General features: G+C 29.9%; 1 protein-coding gene across 1 annotated transcript in view; it reads right to left on the bottom strand.

Moving 5' to 3' along the window:
- The window catches only part of LOC142321123 (putative pyruvate dehydrogenase E1 component subunit alpha, mitochondrial), a 32,065-nt gene extending 13,678 nt beyond the window's left edge, over positions 1-18,387 (bottom strand). The window contains exons 1-3 of the mRNA XM_075359114.1: positions 18,325-18,387; positions 5,673-5,846; positions 1,299-1,517 (exon numbers count right to left, since the gene is read on the bottom strand). Coding sequence (XP_075215229.1) covers positions 1,299-1,517; positions 5,673-5,762 — 309 coding nt within the window. The 5' untranslated portion in view covers positions 5,763-5,846; positions 18,325-18,387. The remainder of the gene's footprint in view (positions 1-1,298; positions 1,518-5,672; positions 5,847-18,324) is intronic.
- Positions 18,388-24,144: the final 5,757 nt, after the last annotated feature.

Below are 24,144 nucleotides of genomic sequence, written 5' to 3'. Positions count from 1 at the left end.
TTTCATAGGTAGTTTCAAAAATAGCTCTTAAATAACTGATTAACAGCAAAACATTAAGTAAATGAAATTTAGTGAGTTCTTCTACATCAAAATATTCTTTGGTATGGTATTTCTATTTGTTCACATGAAACCACTGTTTAAGATGTCTGTAAACCATCTTCCAGTGAAAAATAATAAAATGGCTGCCATTTTAGTTTGTTGTTGTGGCCAAAGGTTTTCATGACAAATTTTTTTTTCAGTGCCCTTTAAAATGATTTGTCATAATCCTACCCCCTTTCTGTTTAAAAGTTTTTGAGTCGCCCGCTATATCATTTTGGGAAATAAGTATTTATTTAAATTTAATTTTTCCTATAGCTAATATTTGAGAAGATAATTAAGAGTTCCCATACGTACTTGTTAACACCTGCAAAATATATGTGTATATAAATATTCCTTTCTTTTATTTCTATCAATTACAAAATGGTTATTTCTTTTAGAATTTTTAAGATTTCAAATATTAAGCCTATCTTCTATACCAATGTGTATTTTATTCTTAATATTAGTCAATTTGAATTTTGCTGATGTCCAATATAAAAATAAATTCCCTTTACAAAGTTTTTTTTCTAAATCAAGCAGCAGTTACTCTTTTATAAAAGTAGATGCAGTTAAATTACATAAAAAATGTATTTACTGTAGAAATATAATATATTGTTGAACATAACTCAGAAATTACAGTGCTGAGATAAGAAATAATCAAACTTTAAATAATAAATAGATTTCAATATAACTGAAATTATCATTTTTCAGCTTATAATGGAAAGTCTCTGATTTTCAGTAACAAAATATTTATGTTTCTGTGTGATAACAATTATTGATAGATTTGTAGTAGGAGTTTATAGCTTGTGCTAAAATTTACAAGAATGGAAAAATTAAACATACAAAAATATTTCTTAGAACACTGACTGATATGGACAAAATCTTATTATTATGTTGACTAAGGAACACTTTTAAGGGATTGGTTCATTTATTAATTAAGAAATCTGAGAGTGGAGACAGAATATATGACTAATAACTGAAAATGTATGAAATATATTGAAGTTAAAATATTAGTACCAAAAAAAGTTAAAAAATAACAAAAAAGTTAAATAATCATTTTTGTTAAATTATCTTTATATTTAGATCGTTTTCAATTTATTTTGAGCTTAAATAAAAACACAACTGATGTTTTTTGCAATTTAATTTTTAACTTAATAGGACAGTGTTGCAGAACAGATGATTATTAACAGAAGTTTGGTAAAGTAGTAGTAGTAAACAGATACCTGTGTCCCGACAATTCCATTCCCACCATAGAAATTTTTAGCATACATGTGCATTGAGCCTCCTTTTCCTCTAACGCAGCCAGATTTACGGCCTGTTAATTCTGCCAAAACTCCCAGTACAGATATACCCATAACATATACTAAACCATGAACTCTATATGCTGCAATTATTTGATCATTTTCACGCATAGAAGCTTTCATTCCGACAGCACATGCTTCCTGTTAAACAACCAAATTCTTTTTGTTCAGTTTTATAAACATTACTTTAATAAAAATATCTAAATGTATAATATGGTCATATCTTATAAATTATTGTGGATAATTGTATATATATATATATATATAAAATAATGTTTGCAGTTTGTGAATAAAAAAATCTATTTTCATGTATATTATTTTTTGTTACTAAAAAATTGTAAGCCAAAACTAAATGTACTTCAAAAGAGTACATCACTTCAAAGAGATCCTTTTTGAATATTGTGGTAAGGTTATTATAGTGAATATGTCACTGGGAAACAGGTAATGAGAAGCAGGATTACTTGTGATTGGAATAAACTGTCAAAAGCTCAATTACTTGACAAGATTTGTTTTGCTAACTGCTTGGCTTAAAACCCTTCCATTGTTGAAAATCGAACAGAAAATGAATTTTTGGTTAAGATTTAAACACATGGTTGCAATCAAAAATTTCGGACCAGACCTACAAAAAAAGTAACGAATTTTAATTTGCTACCATAACCTTCGAAGTAGTCTTCTTTCGCAGCGATACGTGCTCCAAAGCTTCTCACACTGTTGGAATACTCAGAGGAAATCCCATCTTTAAATCCGTCAAGCATCTTCTGCGACTCAAACTCGTTCTCCTTTAACAGAGCCCTTTCAGCTTAAGTTCATCTTGGAGTGGAAAAATAACGCAAGAAACCAATCTGGCAACTACGAGGGATGCGGAGCGATAATCAAAAGACTCTTAAAACCTGTATTTTGACTTTTGTTCCAATTCAGGACGTTTGCTCGAATATACCGTAATGTATAATAGTGCCTCGAAAAGAAAGTTAAGTACTGTTTGTTATTAACAGTTTGATCATCGGGAACGAACTCCGGCAAATAACGAAGAAAACTGTAAGCATGCTGTCAACATTTATCACCGTTGATAATCAACATAGTAGAGATTTCCCGGCGATATCTGAAGACTACAACAGATATGATCTACGACATGGTTGAGGAGTCAGGTCTCTAGGGAGACATTCTGCTGGGTAATTAGGAACTCAGACTCAAACTTGACAGGGAGTTTAAAACATACCTGGGGATTCCTACATATTTTAAACGACACATTCATGATCTTAATTTTTTTATAATCAGACGATCCACACGTACAAACTGACTAATTTTGATCACATTTTCAGAAGGTCTGCTTGGTAATTTTAACGTCCTAGGTTTAATGGTAATTTTCTATTCTTCCTTGCAAACCATATTGAAATTATGCATACATAGTCATAAAAAGGCCTGTATGACTGCATGTAGTATAAAAACACGTGTAGGCACCGATTTATATAGAACGATGCCATATGTCATGCTGCTATACACTGTTGCTGTACGAAACAAATGTCCAAATCTTAATGCTACACTCAGTATTACGACCAATCTCGCGATATTTTGTTAGTTTCATAGAAAGCAACAAAAGAATGACAATACCAACAAGAATTTCGCCTATATTGGAAGGGACCCTCTTCAAAACTTAAAAAAAAAAACTAGTAAAATGAGATCTAATTTTTGTTCTATGATATTTTAAATTGAATATAAAAAAATTTGAGAAAATTACAAAAACATTATTCAGCAGTATTGTCACCTGACCGTTTTTCCTCCGGACAGTCCGGTTTTTCGATTAATAATCCAGTAACTGGTTCATCTGTCCGGTTTTCTTCGAAATTAAAAATTTACAAAAAACATTTTTATGAGAATAGAGAAACCTGTACTTAAATTTCAAGAGTTCTGTTAAACGATGATATTAATTCCAAATATCACCGCGCAAGGAGTGATTAGGAAAGCGAAAATATTTCTTAACCTAACACTTACTAAAATAACTTCTCAATCCTGTGACTCAATATCTCGTTAGAGTGCTGCTTGGCGATGAAAAGGCAAGATATGCTATACAACCTAGTGTCTAATGGGATGGCGTAAAAGCTAATATGGAAGCACTAGTCATAAAAAAAATGTAACTTCACTTTCTCGTACCTCCAGTTTGGAAAACGTTTTTAAACCAAAATGTTCAAAGTTTGAAGATCAAGCAGCATAATTATCACAAGTTTATCATGGTGTTAACTCGCATCACAGCTTTTTATCCATGACGTATTTTAACTAAAGTTAATGCTACAGAATATTTCCTCATTCTATGATTTGCAAAAACAAAAGACTTGGGCGGAGGAAAATAGTGTCTGTGGTACAAAATGTTCTGACTCCCTATGCACTTGAAATAATTTTAAAGGTTGTGAAACATTTATCATTCAGTATTGCTACTGATGCTTCGAATAAAGGCTGTAAAAAGTTTCCAATCGTGATTCGTTATTTTAATGTAAATGATTACGAGCAACCTATTGCTCATGCTGTCATCGAATTTAAACAGACTTGGGACAAAACTGCAGAAGATATTTCTAATATTACTTGGTCAACAATTAACCTCACAGAATTAGATAGTAAGAACATTACCTCATTTGGAGCTGTAATGCACCTGTTAACTTTGGATGCAATATTTAATTTTTACAAAATTACAAGCAAATAACAAAAATTTAATAAAAGCTAACTGTAATTGTCATATTTTCATAACACTGCTAAATACGCATTAAAACAATGAAACAGGGATGTGGAAACATTGGTCTTAAAAATTTACAGTGAATTTTCATCCAACACTTACCAAAGAACTAAAAGACTGTTTTGATTTTTTTGACCAGTTGTACTTTCATGTATTGAAACATGTTTCGACAAGGTGGTTGAGTCTGTACAAAGCCACTAATAGTCTACTTAAGAATTGGTGTGCTATGACATTTTATCTTTTAAATCAAGGAGAAGATGAATGCAATCTCACCATTTGAAATTTCATATACGAATATGAAAATGGTATTACTGATACAAAATCCCTACCAGAATTTATGGTTTATTTGTTCACTCTTTCTTACATATTTTTGAAAAATACATCCTAATTGTTGAAATTAATTAGAATGTATTGACGTTCAAAGAAGCAGATATGGTACGTTCAAAGAAGCACAAAAGCTTTAAAATATTTAGATGATTGGTATGATTTTAAAAACCCATTTTATGTTTCTGTTCAAAGATTTAATTTAAAAGATAATATTCCTTTCAAGATTAGTTGTGAAATAGATAATTATATAAACAAAATAAATTTAAAAGAAAATGGTAATGATATTTTTAATGAAATTTCCACTATTAAAGAAATAGTGGAACATTTGGAAGAGAACATTAAAAATGAGAAAAGTAACTAACAGTTATGGGCATATATAATACACAAAGGCAATTTTTCTAACGTACAAAAATTAATTGAATTTATACTTAGCATTCCAACATCCAATGCATTAACGAATTATGGTGGGATAAAAGTAATATATTAACAGCAGAAAAAGTAAAAACAAACCTGTGGGTGTTGGAGACACCATACATGTCATTGAGCCAGACTATGGTTTCAAGAAATGAATTGGATAGAAAGCTTTTGAAAATTGTCTGCAATTTATTTTTGTTCTTGTAAAGTTTTTTTATAGGCATCTTGTTGAATATGATCTCAAACTTACAGGAAAATGCAGTGGCGGATTTGTACATATGCTATGTTAGTCTATAGCTACAGTAGCAATTTTCGAAGGTGGTAATGGATCGCATGGTAGCTGCTCTCTGGCAGCACCGACCGGTCATTCAGCCTGTTGGCGGCACATTTGTAAATCTGCCTCTGGGAAGATGAGACTAAAATGAGACAATAGAGGTGTTTGGTATTGCTCATTGGAACAACAGGCTGTGTCCTAATTCTTGAAGAGAAGAAGAAAATTATTTTTTTGAACAATAAAATGGCAGTTTTTTCGGATAAGAAGTGGATATTATCTCAATCCTTTCAAGCTTCTTGTAGTGATGGTTTTATTCAAATTTTATCAATAGTTAGGTGATAAAAAATAACCAAAAGTTTAAATCTGATATTAATAGACAAACTAAACTTATAAAAATAAAACACCTTTAAGAGAGAAAAAAATTCATTGTGTAAAAAGATGTTAAAATTAAATTAATTTCTATTTTGTTTAGCATTTGTTTTTAAAACTGAAGTTGTTGAACTGCCTTTAAAACCTTAATAACTTTTAATCAGAGTTTATAATATTTTATTTAACTGACCTGCCCTGAATAAAGATGGCAAAACCCTCTAATGGCTTTTTCTCTGTATAAACGTGCAGCAACAGTTTCCATTTCACGAATAGTCTTCATTTGCGTATAGTAATGTAGTGCATCTTTCTTTTTTAATATGGTTTCACTTGCCGGCCCAGTGGGTAATCTATGAAGTTGAAATTCCTGTTACAAAAAAAAAGTTCATTAGAAATATCAGACTTGAAAATAAAATGAGGTTAAAGTAATTATACTCCCTGTCTTGCTTTTGGTAGTTATGTTTATAAGATTCCTGAGAAACACAAGATGACAATTGATCTCACTCTCCTTGAGAGTAATGATGTTTACTATATTACTACTTTAAAGCTGAATAACAGCTGAAATTTGGGGGTTTGATGAAGAAAGCAATAGCAAACTCTGTAAGGAATACCAGTTTATCTCTGGAAAAGAAAGAAATTCTGTTTGTATGGAAAAGTCATTTATAATTTTTATTACAGACACATATCTGATGTGAAATATTCATTAAAATATTTTTGGTTGTTCAATATTATATCTTTTTTCAGAGGAAATATACATTTCAGAGTTATTGAAAACTTATGTCACTGTTGGTGTGAAAATTTGTTGTTCATGTTGGCTGTAACAGAATATCTGGTTTGTATTTTTTTGTTCCTTGTGATTTTTTATTTTAAACTTTTTATATGTGTTTGTGAAATTGACACTGTTGGAAGTGTCTCAGATTTATAGTTTTTATTCTTTTTAGAAAATAATACAGCAATGAGAACACGATATTAATGGTATTTTTTAAAATTAACTATAATGATTGTTGATTAAATAAACATTGGTAGAACAAATAAATTATTTAAAACACGATTAAAAATCATTATAAAAGAATGGTTTATTAAAAATAAACATCAGAGTTATCAAATGTAATTAACATTTAATAAATTTGAAGCACATTTATATGTAAAACAATATTCCAATTTTAGAATATAATAATAATAGAATGAACAATATTCATTGGAAAAATATTTCATAAATTAAATTCTCAAATTAATTGTCAGACTGTCTAATGGAAAGTCAGCCTCCTTATGAGCCATCAGGTAATGTTTGACAGCTAAAAGAAAACAGAATAGTGTTATTTACAGTGAAAGGTGAGGCAATGTAGATAGTGCTATCTACAATAGAAAGAGTATAATTCTTGTATTTCTTATACAGACTTCATTCCAAAACTGTGACTGGTGCTATAATAAGCTACTACTATTATTTTATTTGATAATTTATAATTTTTTTAAATTAGTGTAATTTTATTTTTTAATTTATATAATCTAATTTGCTTGTAATGGCCAACTATGTGAAATACTACAAACACTCTAACCGAAGTGATTGATTCAGTGATTTGATAGTTAATGCATTATTTATTAGTTTATAAAATCAGTGGATTGATAATTTGTTTATCAAGCTTTAAAATACATTTTGACCACGGTTATAAAACAGTTGAATAAGCAAATAATATTTACAAGTTTGCATGTTATATGTTATCAATTATTTTAAACAAAATTTCCTTTCATATGGTAGAGACTTTTTAAATAGACATGATTTTTCAACTTTTCAATACACTGTCTTTAATTTCATAAAGCTACATTGCATTGCTTTGCCCTGCTAAAACTAACACATGCATTGCAATTATCAAAAACAAAAATATTTACATGAATGTCTGTAATCAATGGGTGTGCAATGCTTAAGAAGATGGTGCTTGAAGTCACAGTAAACTAGAATATAGCAGCAGTATTCTTTTTTTGTTAATATGATGGATCAGTACCAAGGAAGGAATTCAACTGATTAAAATAAATGTCTAAATTAAAAACCACTAGTCTTTTTATAAAGCTATTACCATACTTTATAAAAATATCAGACTGTTAAATATCAGTCTGATATTTAACAGACTGGCTATGAGGTTTCATTCCTTATTCCCACCATATACATGTATATCTAAATAGATTTTCTTCTAAGGCCTAAAAGCTTATTCTGAGTTTTGCTTAGATTTTGATCTTATAACAGTATCCTTCAAAGTTGGCCCCTTCTGATGTAACACACATCCCAGCACTGTTTTCATTGTTGGAAGCTTTTGCAAAGTCATCATATCTCCTTTTGTTGCTTTTCTTTTCATCTCTTCTCTGTCTTTAAATCTCTTACCTTTAGGCGTAAGTTTTAGATGAGCCAAAAATTATGGGGAGCGATATACATGAGACATCGCTCCTTATACATAAGGAGCCTGCTGAAATTGTTTGATTGTGCGCTTTGCCAAGAACCTCTGATAAGTTGTTATGGATGAGGAGAATAGCTTCTCCTTTCAGCCGATGAAGAACAATTAGATAGTAGTATTTATTAACAGTTTATTCTTGAGGAGCACACTCATGATGAACCAAGCATAATAATGATACTATTTTTGTTTTTATGAGTCAAGGTAAGATAAGATCAGATATTTTTTGATCACACCTTGTGATCAAAAAATATCTGAATAAGATATCTAAAATATGTGAAAAGTCTGAATTTACAATAAATTTAAAATAAAGTCCTATTTATAATAACAGTAGTATTTTGTTACCCGTAAAATGAGATTTCTGGGCATTTGATTGGATAACAAATTCTCTTGGGATGATCGAATTGATTTCATGTACAACAAAATAAAACTGTTTTGCTCTGAAGCACCTTAATAAAATTCTAAGCTTTTACTCATTATTAAAAAAATATGTATGCTTATGTATACTCCTGGCTAGGGTGTATTGGAAGCTCCCTCAAAAAATCAGAACCAAATTTTCAAGATACAACATGTGGGCTATCTGTGCCCACATATGTGTTTTGTGCCCTATATGTGAATTGTGTTGGTCGTTGTTTAGAAAATTAAAAAAAAATGTTAGCTTATATTTATGAATGTACAATCTCTGCAAAAAAATAATTATCACTTATTCTTAAAAAATGACAATATCCATCCTCTATCAAATCCAACAGAGGTGTTTTTATGTAACTTGACGCAATACTTTAACTTAAGAGAAAAAAACCTTATGCTTGCTTCCATTACCATTTTTAATAAATTACTGAACCATTTTAAAAAAATTTCCATTAATTAATTAATTAAAGATACAATTAAAAGATTTTTTTTTACAGAACCAGTATTATTTAATCAATATCATTGATTAAAATAAAACTGAATTTTTTATCTCTTACTACAACTTGACTTTTTTATCTCTGACAACTGCATTACATTTATAATAAATGTATAATTATTAAAAATAAATTTATTTATTATTCTAAAAATCAAATTTTATATATTGAAGAAATATCTATATTTTAAATTATAAGATGTTTATGCTTAAACATATTCTAAGCTGAATCCAACAAAGTCTGCTATGTCAAATTTCAAAATTGACAAACATTCTATGGAACCATCTTACTTACTATGATTGACCATTGACAGGAACCTCATAAACATACACTATACTATAACAAAAATACCTTCTAGTGTTGAACCTGATTTGAATACTGCCAGGATCATCTTCGAGCTGAGATTCCTCCACTTTTCTACACTGCTATTATTCAGTTGTACAATATTATTTTAATGTCTGGTGAACAGTTGTTATGCAAAAGTAATTGATGCTGAACATAACACTGCCATGAGGTTAATCACTCAAACTACAAAAACTCTCACCAGAACCCTGAAATCCCCACCAATACACAATAGCTTCTTGTGCTAGGGAATATACGATTACAAGATCTTTGGCAGAAACAAGAGATGCTGAAGATATATATTATATATATTGTAACAAGACCGGTATAGTGGACCTGAGTAATGGATTCCTGCCAATTAAGAAGAAAGTAGTAGAAAATGTAATAATGGAAGAAATCCAGGTAAAAGAAACTGTTTTAGTAAAGATAACAGGCCGTTTAACAATCATCTTTTGTAATACTGCCCACTGACACACAATAAACCAATGTTTGTTTTGTGAGAAGAGTTACTGGTCTAGGAATGCATGGAGGAAAGTCTGCAATGTGAGTTCTGTTAATCAATCTGCAAGACATCAGTCTACGAGAGTATTCTGTGAGGTCAGTGAAGGAGTGAATTAATTTGGTGCTATTAAGGTGATGTCAAAAGTAATTGTTCAGTGAGAGAGGGGTTAGTTAGAACTGTTAGGGTAGTTTTATTTGTGGACAGCAAAGGTATTTGCAGTGACAAGAATTTTATACTTGTCTTACCTATTGTAATATTGTTGTTAATACAAGACTAGTGGTTAAAAGTGTTAAGACTAGCGGTCATGTAATGGCTTTTGTCAGTAGGACTGAATTCTCATTTTCATTACTTATTTATCTGCCTGTAAATAAATCCTGATGATTACTTTAAATTCTGTTTTGTATGTAATCTCCGATTATTGACATTTATGATTGCTGTTATTATTGACATTTAATATTATTGTTTACTGTTGCCATTATTGTTATTATTCTAATTATTATTGTGAGATTTTTTTATTATTAGATTATTATTATTATTATTACTGCTACTATTATTCTGATTATTATTATGGTTTTGATTACTATACTTTTTTTTACAAGCTGTTTTATAGTTATTTACTATTATTGATTTGTCTTGTTTTACTTATGTTTTTAAACCAATAAATTGTAATTATATAAATATTTTCAATTATCAGTCTCTCTATATCCTGATCAAGTTGCGAACAAACAAATAAATAAATATATATATATATATATATATATGAAGAGACATATTCTTTAATTCAGTGATCCAACACTTCCCATTCTTGATGATTTGGCATTACTAATTCAGAATTGCAACTGTGATCTTGAAGCTGTCTGTAACAGACTTTTCTAATAATATAACTATTGTATAAAAAAAGCATTGCTCTCGAAAGTATGGCTCTACCTAGCTTTTACACCCATGTAAGCCTTAGACATCTTTAGACTGATTTTTAATCTTTAGCTATTGGGCTGAACTCATACAGAAATGGAGCAATGGGTACAGTCCAGATTGTCAATGTGACCTGGACAAATAGAATGTCTCACTTAGGACTCATGTAACTGAAACTTGTTTTGTTACACATATTACTTAAAGAACTAGTTGGAATAAACAAATCTAACAATCATATTGTTCAACTGACTAACAAACCCATTGAGATTTAATGTGAGAATTAACAAACATCTAAACCACTTGCTTCTGATGTAATTGGTTACTTTTTTTATAATTTAATTTACATAATGCAATTGAATTTGTAATTGATGTAATAATTAATTCATTCAGTTACACTGAATGTAACACCTAGTCATTCATTTGGCATATAATATTTCATTCATTCTGCAATTAATGTATTGTTTAATTGTTTAACAACTGAAAAAATTATCTAACATAATACCAATATGTTTGTTTTAAGCTTTATTATCTGGGCCTTGTTTTTATTTTTATTTATTTTGCATATGAGTGTACCAATGAGTATGCTGTTACATTAATTTGTGTAAGTTGGATATTTTATAGTTATTGAGTTATTTTATGGTCTTCATGTAATATGGGTAAGTAGAGTCTAGAGTGTTTGAGTCTATATATACCTACGTATATATAGATATACTAGCGGACCCGACAGACGTTGTCCTGACGTGGCATTGTTCTGTAATAAATGCACAACACATAAATATAAGTAACTTATTTAAGTTAAAATTAGCAGGAATGTGAACGAAATTTCATTAATATGACTATTAGTAGGGCAATTATCAGTTTTGTGATTGTTGTATTATTGTAATGGGTTTATTGATTAATTATGTGTAGTATGGTTAATATTTATTTTCACTAAATATTGAGATGTCTGACGAAAATTGAATTAAAGAATCGAAACGTCGTAAAATTAATAATTGTGTAATTAATAAATTTTCATCCACGTTACTTCTAATTTTCACTTAAGATTCATTTTAAAAAAGTACCTCCTGCATTTTTTTAAATTTAATAATTTTGAAGTTTCATAACCATGTGATAGCTTAATTAATCAATTAATAAAAAATCAAAGCACTGTAAAAAAAGCAACGTAGTTAAAATTTTAGTAGAAATTTTTATCATTTTTCTCATTCTTTATTTTAACATCTATTTTACAAAATTTTGGATAATTGTTAATTAAAAACAATTTTAGAAATTTTTTATAAAATTATCAGCTACAAAAATTATAACTTAAATTTTTTAAATATACTTTAAACTATAATTATTATGCGTAAATTATATTTTAATTTTATAAATGTTATAATTTGTTTTGCAAACTGACATTTTTATTTTCCAAGAGCCGTTCAATACTTCATAAGTTGCATAGAATCAAATGAGAACTGACAATTTAAATTTGTAGGTTAAGTTGATTGTTATTGAATACATCATTAAAATTCATGAAAAATTATGTAAAATACCCACTTCGATACTGCATCTTACAAATTTGCATAATGTATATTTTTTAATTACACTTTAAAACGTTATTTCAATAAATAATAATATAATATTCTCAATAAGCGCATAATTCTAGCAGACTCTGCAATGCTTCGTTATTGCTAGATTTGAGTATACATACAAATTAAATGAAGACAATTGTTCATAAGTTTCATAAAACCTTAAAAACAATGAACATTAGGAACTTCACAAAATTTAACCTTTCACTTTATAAAAGTCAGAATGTAAATAAATCCAAATGGCAAAACAACAGCACTACCTATCGGATTTAATTCACACCACTCCCTAATCACAGTATTCGGTGGGTAATAATTTTTTAACGAAAAGGGTTGTGGCTGCAAAATCATTACAATTAATACTGAACATTAAGAAACTTAGAAAAAAATTACGGACTTCATTAAATTTAACCTTTCACCTTATAAAAGTCAGAATGTAAATAAATCCAATTGTCAGAACAGCACTACCTATCGGATTTAATTCAAACTACTCTCTAAACACAGTAGACCGTTAAAAATAAGAATTTTAATGTAATAATAACATTAAGCTACGACGCAAGTAACTGAAAAACTTCAAAAAATTGAAAAACACGATCGCAGTGCTGCCTACCGGATTTAATCGTGAACCTTAACCATCCCAAGATCAACAACTACTTACAAATAAAAAATTAAAGAAACATTTTCCAGTGGGCCAAATTGTGAATCTAAACCATTCTCGAATCCCCTTGAACACACACAAAAAATTTCATCAAAATCGGTCCAGCCGTTTAGGAGGAGTTCAGTGACATACACACGCACACAAGAAATATATATATAAAGATATGAGTGTGTGTGTTTGGGTTTCCAGTGAAAAGCATTTTTTGTCCATAAGAATATTTTTATATATTTTGAAGTCCTGAATCATTTCCTTAAGTTTAGCCTGTACTTCCCAGGACATTCTGTATATAGAAAATAAGTGCTATCAAAATGAAGACAAACATGATATAACGCATACAGGAACCAAAGTAAGACAGTAAGTAAATCTAAGTCCTTAAAAGTTATATGGGGGCAATTAAAAAGTTTAAAGAGATAATAAGTGTAGATTAAAAATCATTGATTGTCAAATTGCAAGGAAAATATTGCAACTGTATTTTACTGAGAAATAAGAGAAAATTATAATAAGTTTTATAATCGGAGAGCTATTGAATATTTTACGTAGGTGTTTGAGGCTTCGTGAAAATTTGTGTAACACTTCTTTAGTAATGTCTGAATACAAAATCGAAGACCTGGCTAAAGGGCAATGGAGCCTAGCCAACCCTTGAATTTCTACTTTACGAAATTTTATTTGTAAAAAAAATCCTCAAGGAATTTTGAAATTTTAATACCTTCAAATTTATTATTTAATGAAATAAAATATATAAAAGCCAAATTATTCAGTCGGGATTAAAATTTTTTCAGACAGTTTCAAAATTGTATTTCAGAGATATCGGAAAAATATATCTGAGGCATGCTGAGTTTTAAAACAGAATAATATTTATACCCAGAGAATAGTATTTTTAAAAGGACAGGCCATTTTGGTGGGATTCTTTACCTGTCAGGTGATCGGGAATGTTATAAGTGAGTGCGAGTAAGTAACGCTATCGGTAGGTTGCAGTGTGAGACCCACCGAGTTGGTCCAGTGGTGAACGCGTCTTCCCAAATCAGCTGATTTGGAAGTCGAGAGTTCCAGCGTTCAAGTCCTAGTAAAGCCAGTTATTTTTACACGGATTTGAATACTAGATCGAGGAGACCGGTGTTCTTTGGTGGTTGGGTTTCAATTAACCACACATCTCAGGAATGGTTGAACTGAGAATGTACAAGACTACACTTCATTTACACTCATACATATCATCCTCAGAATTATTATCTGAACGGTAGTTACCAGAGGCTAAACAGGAAAAAGAAAGAAAAGGTTGCAGTGTGAGGGAGGACGTATATCGGCGGCCGGCTGAGTTGAAGCGTGCTGCGGTGCGATAGGCTCTCGCAAGACCACATGACAATATAGCAAACGTGCAATTATATTAGTGCTATTTTGTTTAATATATATCCTATATATATATATATATATATATATATGTCAGAAAGTAAAGGGAAATCTTAATTTCTCTCCCAGTCACATATATGGCAAGCAATGATTGTTCTGCCATAACTCAACCTCTTATCAGCTGTTAGCTATTTGTGATTGTGTTTAAAATGAGTGCTTTGTCTGACTACACCAAGGAAGAAATGCGAGCAGTGATACTTATCCACAGTTCAAAAGGGGGTGAAACTGGCGGAGATTATTCGTAGAATGCAGCAGCAATATGGATATATTCTTGTTTGAGTGGAAGCAAGATCTACGAATGGATTGATCGCTTTAAAAATGGTAGGATTTCTTTCTGTGATGAACAGCAGCAAGGTAGGCTTCCATTTCAAAAGACTAAAAACGAACAACAAAGTGAGACAAAGACTAACAACAAGTGAGTTGAATATAAGTCATGGCTCAGCATTTTCAATCATCCATGATTCTTTAAACTTTCGAAAAGTTGTGCTCCCTGGGTTCTACGTCAATTGACCAGTATCCACAAAAAGAATCGTTTGAAAATTTTCCAGAAGCTTTTGAAACGTTACGAAGATGAAGGAGACACTCTTCTTAAGTGAATAATAACCGTTGATGACACATCGGTCCATCACTTTGAACCAGAGAGTAAGTTTAGTATGGAAACATTCTTAATTTCCCACAGCAAAAAAGTTCAAAACTCAAGATGTCTGCAGGAAAGGTGATGATGACGATATTCTGGGATCTGGAAATTCACTTTTAGATTACATCACACCAAAGGTCAATCAGTAAACATGACACAACAGTGAGCTAATGCGTTTACTGAAGCAAAGCGTCAGATCCAAAAGAAGTGGTAAACTTATTAATGGTATGGTTTTGCTTCAGGATAACGTTGGACCTCATACGGCCAAAAAAACAGTCGTTTGCCTTCAAGACCTCGGTTTTGAGCTGCTGGATCACCCTCCATACCCTCCAGACCTGGCTCCAAGCGATTTTCATCTTTTTGACCCATTAAAAGAGTTGCGAGGGAATCATTAACGATCTGTTGAGGCCATAGAAACGGTGAAAAACTTTTCTGCACACCGAACCGAAAACTTTCTTCCAGGAAGGAATTCAAAAGCTCGTTAAAAGATGGACTAAGTGCATACAAGTAGGAAGGGATTATGTTGAAAAATAATGCATCTATCATTTATGTAAGTACAAATAAACATATTGATTTTCTGACTTTCACTTTTCTTTTTGATTTGCCCTCATATAAATAATACATATATATCATGAAAAGTGAAAAATTAGTTTGTGTTATTTGCACAAAAAGCGATGGAAAAATAATTGTTTTTAATGAAAAAAACTCTATACAAAAAAGTTATGGAGTGTTGGAAATTCAGCAAAAACATGGGTTAAAATATAAAGACCTTTTACCATCCAATGTAAGTCTAAAAGAGGGTTATCACACATTGGAAAAAAAATTTCTCGCATTAATGAAGAAATATGACGATAACACGCTTCAGGAAAATCCAATGTATCTTCATCATTAGGTATAGTATAATTTTACATTTTATTAAATATAATAAAATAATAATCACAAACAGCGTAAGATACTAAAAAAAGCTTGTCAGAACTACAAAAAGCAGCGTAAGAACTAAAAAAAATCTTGTCTATCGGATAGACTAAAACATTCACTATACTGACTATAGGGTATATTTATGTATATTATTGTTATTAGGTGTATCTTACCTGTATAGCTTAATGCAATAGCTGTAACATCTGCTCGTCTACGAATTTATTACCTGCTTGAATTTCTACTGTTGCCTCAATGAATGGAATAAAAAATTTTACAACAAAAGTACTTTTAACATTTTATAATTTTGGAAAATACAAAGAAAGTTTAATAAACATTCATGTTTCGTATTTTATTAAAAATTAGTTAACAGTTCTTATAACTAACATTTTATTTAAATTTTTCGAATTTTAATATTAGTTATTATTAGTTATAAGGCTTCAGTGACTAACTTAAAGTTAAATATTTTTTTTCTGTAATATAAATTTTATATTACAGATATTTCAATCATCCAACGAACGTGATTCCGGTCAACAAAGTATGTGTGAAGCATCAACATCTCGAGACATAGAATATATTGCTGATACATCGAGCACCCATTTAAAAGAAAATGTATTGTAGTCGTTTTTCTTTGTTGGGCTCAAGAAGTTGATGAACCGTCTGAATGCGATAAGGTCGTAATTGTAATTGTTTGGTCGCCCGATGAACAGTTGATTTAGACAAATTAATTTAAGCAGACAAACGTCTGATCGATTTATTTGGCGAGGCGAGTAATCGGTTTTTGATTTCAATGACTGTATCTGTATTCAACACTGACGCATATCTTTTGTGTTACTTGTAATTAACAGAACCAGTCACACTAAATTTTGCAACTACCCTTAATACTGATGTTTTGTTAGGAGCTGGTTTATCTGAGTACTTATGGCGAAACAAATCTTGCACTGCAAGCACTGATTTCGTACTGAAGTACGACTCAACAATGAAAACACGTTCATCTAGCGAAAACACCATCTTGTCTCTAGCAATACACTGAACGTTATGATTGCATTGTTGTTACTATCGGTAGTGTTCTACTGCGTCGCCGCGATGTTCAGATGTTGGACGAGTCCATTTCAGTAACGAGTAGGGAAGTAAGCTTGACTTTTGAAATTTCATGGATGAGTGATTGATGGGTTGCGTTTTATATTGGACACTCCGTAGAAAACTTATTCGGCTGAAAGGTTATGTTAATGATAACTTTTTTGCACTTATGACTAATAAAAAAAAAATCCAAAAGCAAAATTTATATTTTTATATCATATAATTAGTTCATCCAAATAAATTGTATTATGTAATTTTATTTTTGCATTCATTCATTTTTTCAGTCCTTTATATTTTATTATAATAAATACAAATACAATTTAATTAAAGTAAAGGGTAAATAAAAATATATTTTATTTGTTTATTATATGGCGTATCAATACATATACATTATATCTTTTTCATTTAATGTTAAATAATTGAAAATTTTATAAAAAAAAAAAAATTAATCAGGAATTAGAATCTTTTAACTACTCCATTTTTCCAACTACTGCACGCTTGCTCTAAGTAATGTGCTCTTGCGAGAGCCAATCTCACTGCAGCACGCTTCACTCAGCCGGCCGTCGATATACCCTCTCTCACACACTTTGACTTGCTGTTTAGCCTCCGGGAATCACAGTCAGGTATTACTTCAGAGAATGATATGTAATGAAGTGTAATCTTGTACAGTCTCAGGTCGACCATTTCTGAGGTGTGTGGTTAATTGAAACCCAACCACCAAAGAACACCGGTATCCGCGATTTAGTATTCAAATCCGTATAAAAATAACTGCCTTTATTAGTATCTTTGAACGTTGGAAATCACGACTTCGAAATCAGCTGATTTGCGAAGACGAGTTCACCACCAGACAAACCCAGTGGGTTTCACACTTCAATCTAGCCATAGCGTTACTTTCTCGCACTCTCGTAAAACATTCCCGATCACCTGGCAGGTAAAAAGTCTCACCAAAAATGCCTGTCCTTTTAAATATTTTTTTCTGGGAATAACTATTATTCTGTGTAAACATCAGCATGCCTCCAGATATATATTTCTTCGATATTTATGAAATAAAATTTTGAAACGGCCTGGCAAAATTTTAAACCCGACTTAATAATTTGGCTTTTTTATTTTTTATTTAATTAAATACTAAATTTGAAGGTATTAAAATTTTAAAATGCTTCAAAGATTTCAAAATGCTGCAAAGTTAAAAATTCAAGTGTTGGCTAGGCCGCACTACCCTTTAGCCAAGTCTTCGATTTTGTATTCGAACTTTACAAAAGTGTTACACAAATTTTCACGGTGCCTCAAATACATAAAATGTAATATATGTGGTGCCTCAAATAAAATGTTTTAACAGCTTTCCTACTATCAGCAGAAGGGCGTTGAAAATCTATTTCATACATCTGAGACAAAAAAAAAATATGTTGACTACAAAAAACTGTGGAGGGAATTAATCACTATTACATAAAATATAATCATTTTGAATAGATAATAAAAATAAATTGATTTACCTTCAGTGGTATTTTCGCTTCAGTTGCAAAATTATTCCACAAACTTGTAAATAGTGATGTTGCTTCTCTCTGAAATCCAAAGCCATAGACTTAATTTAATAATTTATGGTTTACATTAACTGATTACAATGGTCTACAGAAAAAAAATGGTTTTCAGTTAATACATTTAATAAGATGTCTCAGAATTTTTTGCATTTCAAATCTGCAAACCAAAATAAATGGAAGGCAGGGTATTTTTTAGTAACATGGAAACTTGATTTTTTTAAAAACAATTTGTACAGCTTGTAGCATGACATTATCATACTAATACCTTCTTTTTATTCATTGTTTCCTGTTTTTAACCTCTGGAATGTGCTTTTTCAGTCTCCAGCAGTAATTGGAAAGCATATTTGTGGTCCATTTTTCTTGGTAACTTGTTTCCTTCATTGAAATATCCTGGTGAAATTTTTCATCATGCTCATTACTTACATCATTCAGATTTGTCTAGATATTAATAACATCTGTATTTTTAGAGACATATTACTTCCCAATTTTTTTATACTTTTCAAGAAGTTCACTCAACATTTCTACAGCTTCTACATTTCTAGTTCTCAGCTTTCTTTTTGTCCAAAAATGATTTAATAATATTTTAAAATGATATCCATGTTGCTTTCTCAGATTTATTTCTCACAAGTTTGAATCCTTCATTAGTTTATATATCTTTGGTCTAACAAATTTCCTTTGATTTTTGCCCATTGATTCTGGAAAACTTTCTCTTTAGGTGAAGGAAACCTTGTTTTAATAAAATTTTTATCAAACAAATTTTTATGTGTAATGATGGAAGATATGTATTCTTTGGATCTACAAGAACTTGACAAATAACATTTTTATGCTCACCTATGAGTTCTTCTCCCTTCAATCAGTATTTTTTAATGTAGTGAATTTTCCTGTCTTTAGTCTTCCTTTAGTATAATAAAAAAACAGTACTAAGTATAACTGAGCTACAGCCCTAACAAAATGGCTTTCACTTTTAGGTCTCTACTTTGTATTTGCCATAGGATTGTGTTGCTATCCTAGTAAATCCAATAAAAATGTTAAAACATTGTAGTATACATTGTATTATTATCATCATAATTTTTTACATACAATTCTTGCTGTCTAACACAGAAAAAAAACATATTTTAGTATTTCTTTCACGAAGGTTCCAGCCTTTAACCTTGAACCCTAGTAACCCTAACTGCATTTTAGACAAATTAAGATCATGAACCAGATCATTAAGTTTTACTTGAGTAATTTTCTAAGATTCAGTGTGGCCGTGACAAATTTCTAATTCACAATTGCCTTCTTCATCATCACCATTTTCTTCTAAACTTCTCATTGCATGGAACTGGTTTTATGGCTAAAGTAAGAATAGAATATGCTACAGATTTCTTAAGTTTACTTCTGACACCTTTAATTTTTGTGATATAAAAGTAACAATCTGTTGAGTGTTCCTTAAGCTCTGTTACACCATAGTACAGCAAAAGGCATACATTGGGACTACCCTCTTAGCCAACTGCTTAGTAAAGTTACACAAGAATTACAGTAGATATGAGGGCCCAAGACCTGTCCTCCTTGAAGTAAGTGATTTTCTATTTTATACCCAAAATAGAGTTCTTATGATTTTTTAACCAAATAATACTTTTTTCTTTGAGATTTGAAATTAATTCACCACAAACACACCAAAAATTGTTAGGATGATACAACCAAGAGACATTTTTTATTTAAATTCCTATCAATAAACAAAATATCTAAAGCATGAGAAAAAACAGTACACATCTGTGTATCAGAAAAAAGTAGGAATAAAACACAAGACCAAACTTGTGATTGTATTTCCATGAAATCCAGAACAAAGTGATTTTATGGTCTGGGTTATTCCACAGCAAAAGTAATTAAAATGACTTATTAATAATGTTGTTATTAATAAAGACATAAGTCATTAATTAAATCATATTACTGTGATAAATTTATTTTTTCTAGAAGGAATGAGTCATATTGAACAATCACTATCGATTATATTTTATGGTGTAATACTGCATTCAGTCACACTGGTCATTCCTACAAATTATTCTCCTCTGAGCCGCTTATAAATATGATTAGTATAAATATTTTCATTTATTCATATTTCATTATTAATATAAAAAAATTATTCACAACAAATCTTTACAAGGGTTAAGTCTTAATAGAGAAAATAAACCTTTTTAAATATTTTCATATTTTAAGTGACAATTATAAAAAAATGAAACCTTTAGGACAAATTTTAAGTCATATTTGGATTCATTGTCAAAACATATATAAGAATATGCCAAAATTATCTTATTAACAAAACTCTTGGAAACTAGTGTTATAGTACTGCTTCATTTTTAATTATAGATCACATATTATACTGATGTACAAAATAAAACTTTTTTAACATTTTTCTAAGCATGACCTTTCTCTACAGCATTGTTTATTTTGCATAGATTATACAGATCTGAGAAATAGAATCTTTCTATCACTCTCATTTCAATGGAAACGGAACATTTAAGGTCTATAGAAGTTAATATAACTAATGTTATAGGATGTCATATACTTACATTAAAACTTCTAAGTAGATGCTCTCCTTTTGTGTATAGCCTCGGGTAGATCTCAATGTCAAACAGTAATCAGCTAGCATATGAACACTCTATTTGCCTTGTAATGGTTTTCTAACACTGAAATATCTCAATGAAAACGTTCACCACACTCATCACTTACTGCCCCAAGGTTAGGCAGAAAGAAATCCAGATATAGAAATGAACTTTTACTGACATATTAAATCCCATACTTCTGTATAAATTTATCAGTTTATCTACAATATCTTGGTAATTTTGTGATTTATGAACACCCAGAAAATTTTCACAAATATCTTTAAATGCTGTTCAAGCAGTGCGTTCTACATTGGTCATCATAGAGTTAAACATTTCATCTCTGTCCAATTCCCTTACTGGTGGGCCACAAAAAATCCTTGTTTAATTTTTGCTTCACTTACTTTTGAGAAATTCTGGCATATGTACAAGAATCCTTGACTGTCCTTCATAGTTTTTACAAAATGTTTTATTAATCCCAGTTTGACATGAAGTGCTGGTAAAAATATATTTTCTGGTTTAACTAGAGGCTCATGAGTAATTCTTTTTTTTCACCAGGAGTTAAATTTTAATCAGTAGCTTGACTGACCCATTCACAAATAAAACAGAATTTTGTATACCCTGACTGCATGGTTACCAAAAGAGCTATTACTTTTGCCTCTCGACAGATATTCCAACTACGGTTTTTATAATTTACTTTTTCAATAATAGTTTTCATAATATCATATTAATCTGTCTTTCATATTAATTCCAAAACAGATGTCAAAGACTACTGTGAAGCATAACTACTTTCAAGCTTTATTTGGAAAAATGAAAACCTGCCATTCTTCAGGTCATGAACTCACCCTAATTCTAACATAAGATCATCAATATTTTTATAGTAAATTAAGTAATTTTCTTGAGCAAAGAATTGAGAAATCTTTGCTGAAGACTTTGATAGCCTGAGATTTTATGTTGTTTAAGTAAATTCCAGCCTTGCTCTTTTGTGCCTAAACGTTCAGATTGAGATTTTTTGATAAATTTAAATTATTACAGAATCATTTAGTTCACCTTGTAATACATGATGTGTCTTACTGGATTGCAATTCAGAGAATGAATCATGATTGTCTTCTTCCTTAGTGATTGCTTCTTCATCACTATTTTCACAAAACAGGTTTTCAGGAACCTCAGGAACTGGAATTGATTCAATGTGAGGTACAGGTTTGAACACAGATGACAATGAAGGATAAAGTACAATGTGTACTTGTTAAATATTCTGGACACATTAGTAAAACAGAAATAACAATTCATTGAGTGATCTTTTGATTTATGCCAAACCATCGGAACACCAAATGGTGTGAACTTTCGGTTGCAACAATAAAAGTAAATAACTTTTTTTTGTTTCATTATTTCCCAGTTTATAGGTAATTCATATTTAATTTATGATGAAAAATGTTCAATTTATTTATGTGTTAATTTTGTATAACATAATTGTAGATTACTACAATGCCATCTGCATGTGTATAACCCATAACAGAACATAATGCGTATTATATACATGTATTATTGTTTTATCAAAGTTCTGAAAGTTTATACCAGATATTTATGCTAAAATTGGTGATCACATAGATACACTATGAAGTTGTATTCAATGTTTATTGTTAAAATTAAAATAACTTTTATTATAAATATTTCTGATTGTAGCAATTATGAAGTTAACAAGATTCATTTTTTTGTGATTATTCATTAAATATTTAATTTCTATTAAGTGTATGATTTGTGACTGGAATATTGCTATAGATGCTTTTTGTTATGTCATAGCTAATCATTCAAATTGTATTAATGACGATAAAATTAATGTCTAAAATTAGTAATTAATGATTTAAAATTAAGATCACTAATTAGTTAAGTAATATTTATGTCAAAAAATTAAGTATACTGCAATTTAATGATTTTAGGCATGTATACTGATTGAGTTGAGATAACAAGAATGAAGTACAAATTTCTTATTTTAAAAGTAAAATATATTTATAATTATTGTTTGAAATGAAAAGTAGAATTTGTTAATTTTTTAGCAGAAAAAAATGATCAAAAATTGTTTTACATTTACCTGTAAAAGAACATTATTGCCGTTAATTTTTAAAATATTCATCATTCGTTGTATTATTGAACTCTGCTGTCTTCTGTCAAACAAAATATTGCTAAAACAAAAATTAATGTAGTATTTAATTGATACGAATCTGTTTTACAATGTCAAATCAGTCTTTTTAGAATAACGTAGTATTTAATTTTACCAATTTAACATTACAAAATTATTGAAATTAATAAATTACTCATAGACAAAGTCCCTTAAACCACCGATGTTTTAAAGATGTTTCTTGTGTACATTATATGATTGTACAACGATCCTAGCGGAATGAGATGGAATCATTGCTTGCGTGAATTTATCGGAAATTTATGCTAGAACTTACAAGTAGTGTTGTTTTTTAATTGCTTAAACCGCTTTTAAATTATTATTTGCACATTTAACAATAAAATTGATTTTTTTTCATATCTAGACTTTTGATTCAAAGGAATTAGCACATTTTTTTTCAAATCAAAACGTAGAACCTACAATACTAAAACGATGATTCATTAAACTAAATTGTTTCTCAGAAAGCTCAGAACTGATTATAAACTTTCAGTAGAGTTTTTTGTAAGTCTCTTAATCAATTTTAACTTAACGTATTTCCATCTTGTGGCTTTTGACAAGTGTATAAGTTTAAATGCTCAATACACTGAACTATTCAAAGAAATTCTATAACACATTAATATCTATTTTTATTTTGAGATGTTACGCTAATCACAAAATTTTTCTTTGTTATTTCAAGCAAATTCTGGGGCAGTTCCTTTTTTCCGGGGTTAGTACACGAATTCATTCTTGACGTGATCTACTTAGAAAATATTCATAATTATCTAATGATTGAATAAAATGTTTATTTAATAAAAACATGAAATTAAGAATCATTGTATAATTTAAAATGCATTGCCGTATATGATATGAATAACATATTTATTTGCGTGCCAGGATTAAAATGTGTAGTACGATAATCCATTCTTTACCAGTAAGAGGTAGTATATGAGTTGGTTCATAAAGAATGGAAAATTTTGTTTTGAATATCTTATTTCGACGTTGTTAAGTTTACCAATTTTCTAGAAATTCTTTAAAACTCCTTGA

Source organism: Lycorma delicatula, chromosome 3 (assembly GCF_047948215.1).
Source record: "Lycorma delicatula isolate Av1 chromosome 3, ASM4794821v1, whole genome shotgun sequence".
In the NCBI taxonomy this organism is placed as follows: domain Eukaryota; kingdom Metazoa; phylum Arthropoda; class Insecta; order Hemiptera; family Fulgoridae; genus Lycorma; species Lycorma delicatula.
This window is presented reverse-complemented; position numbering and strand designations above follow the sequence as displayed.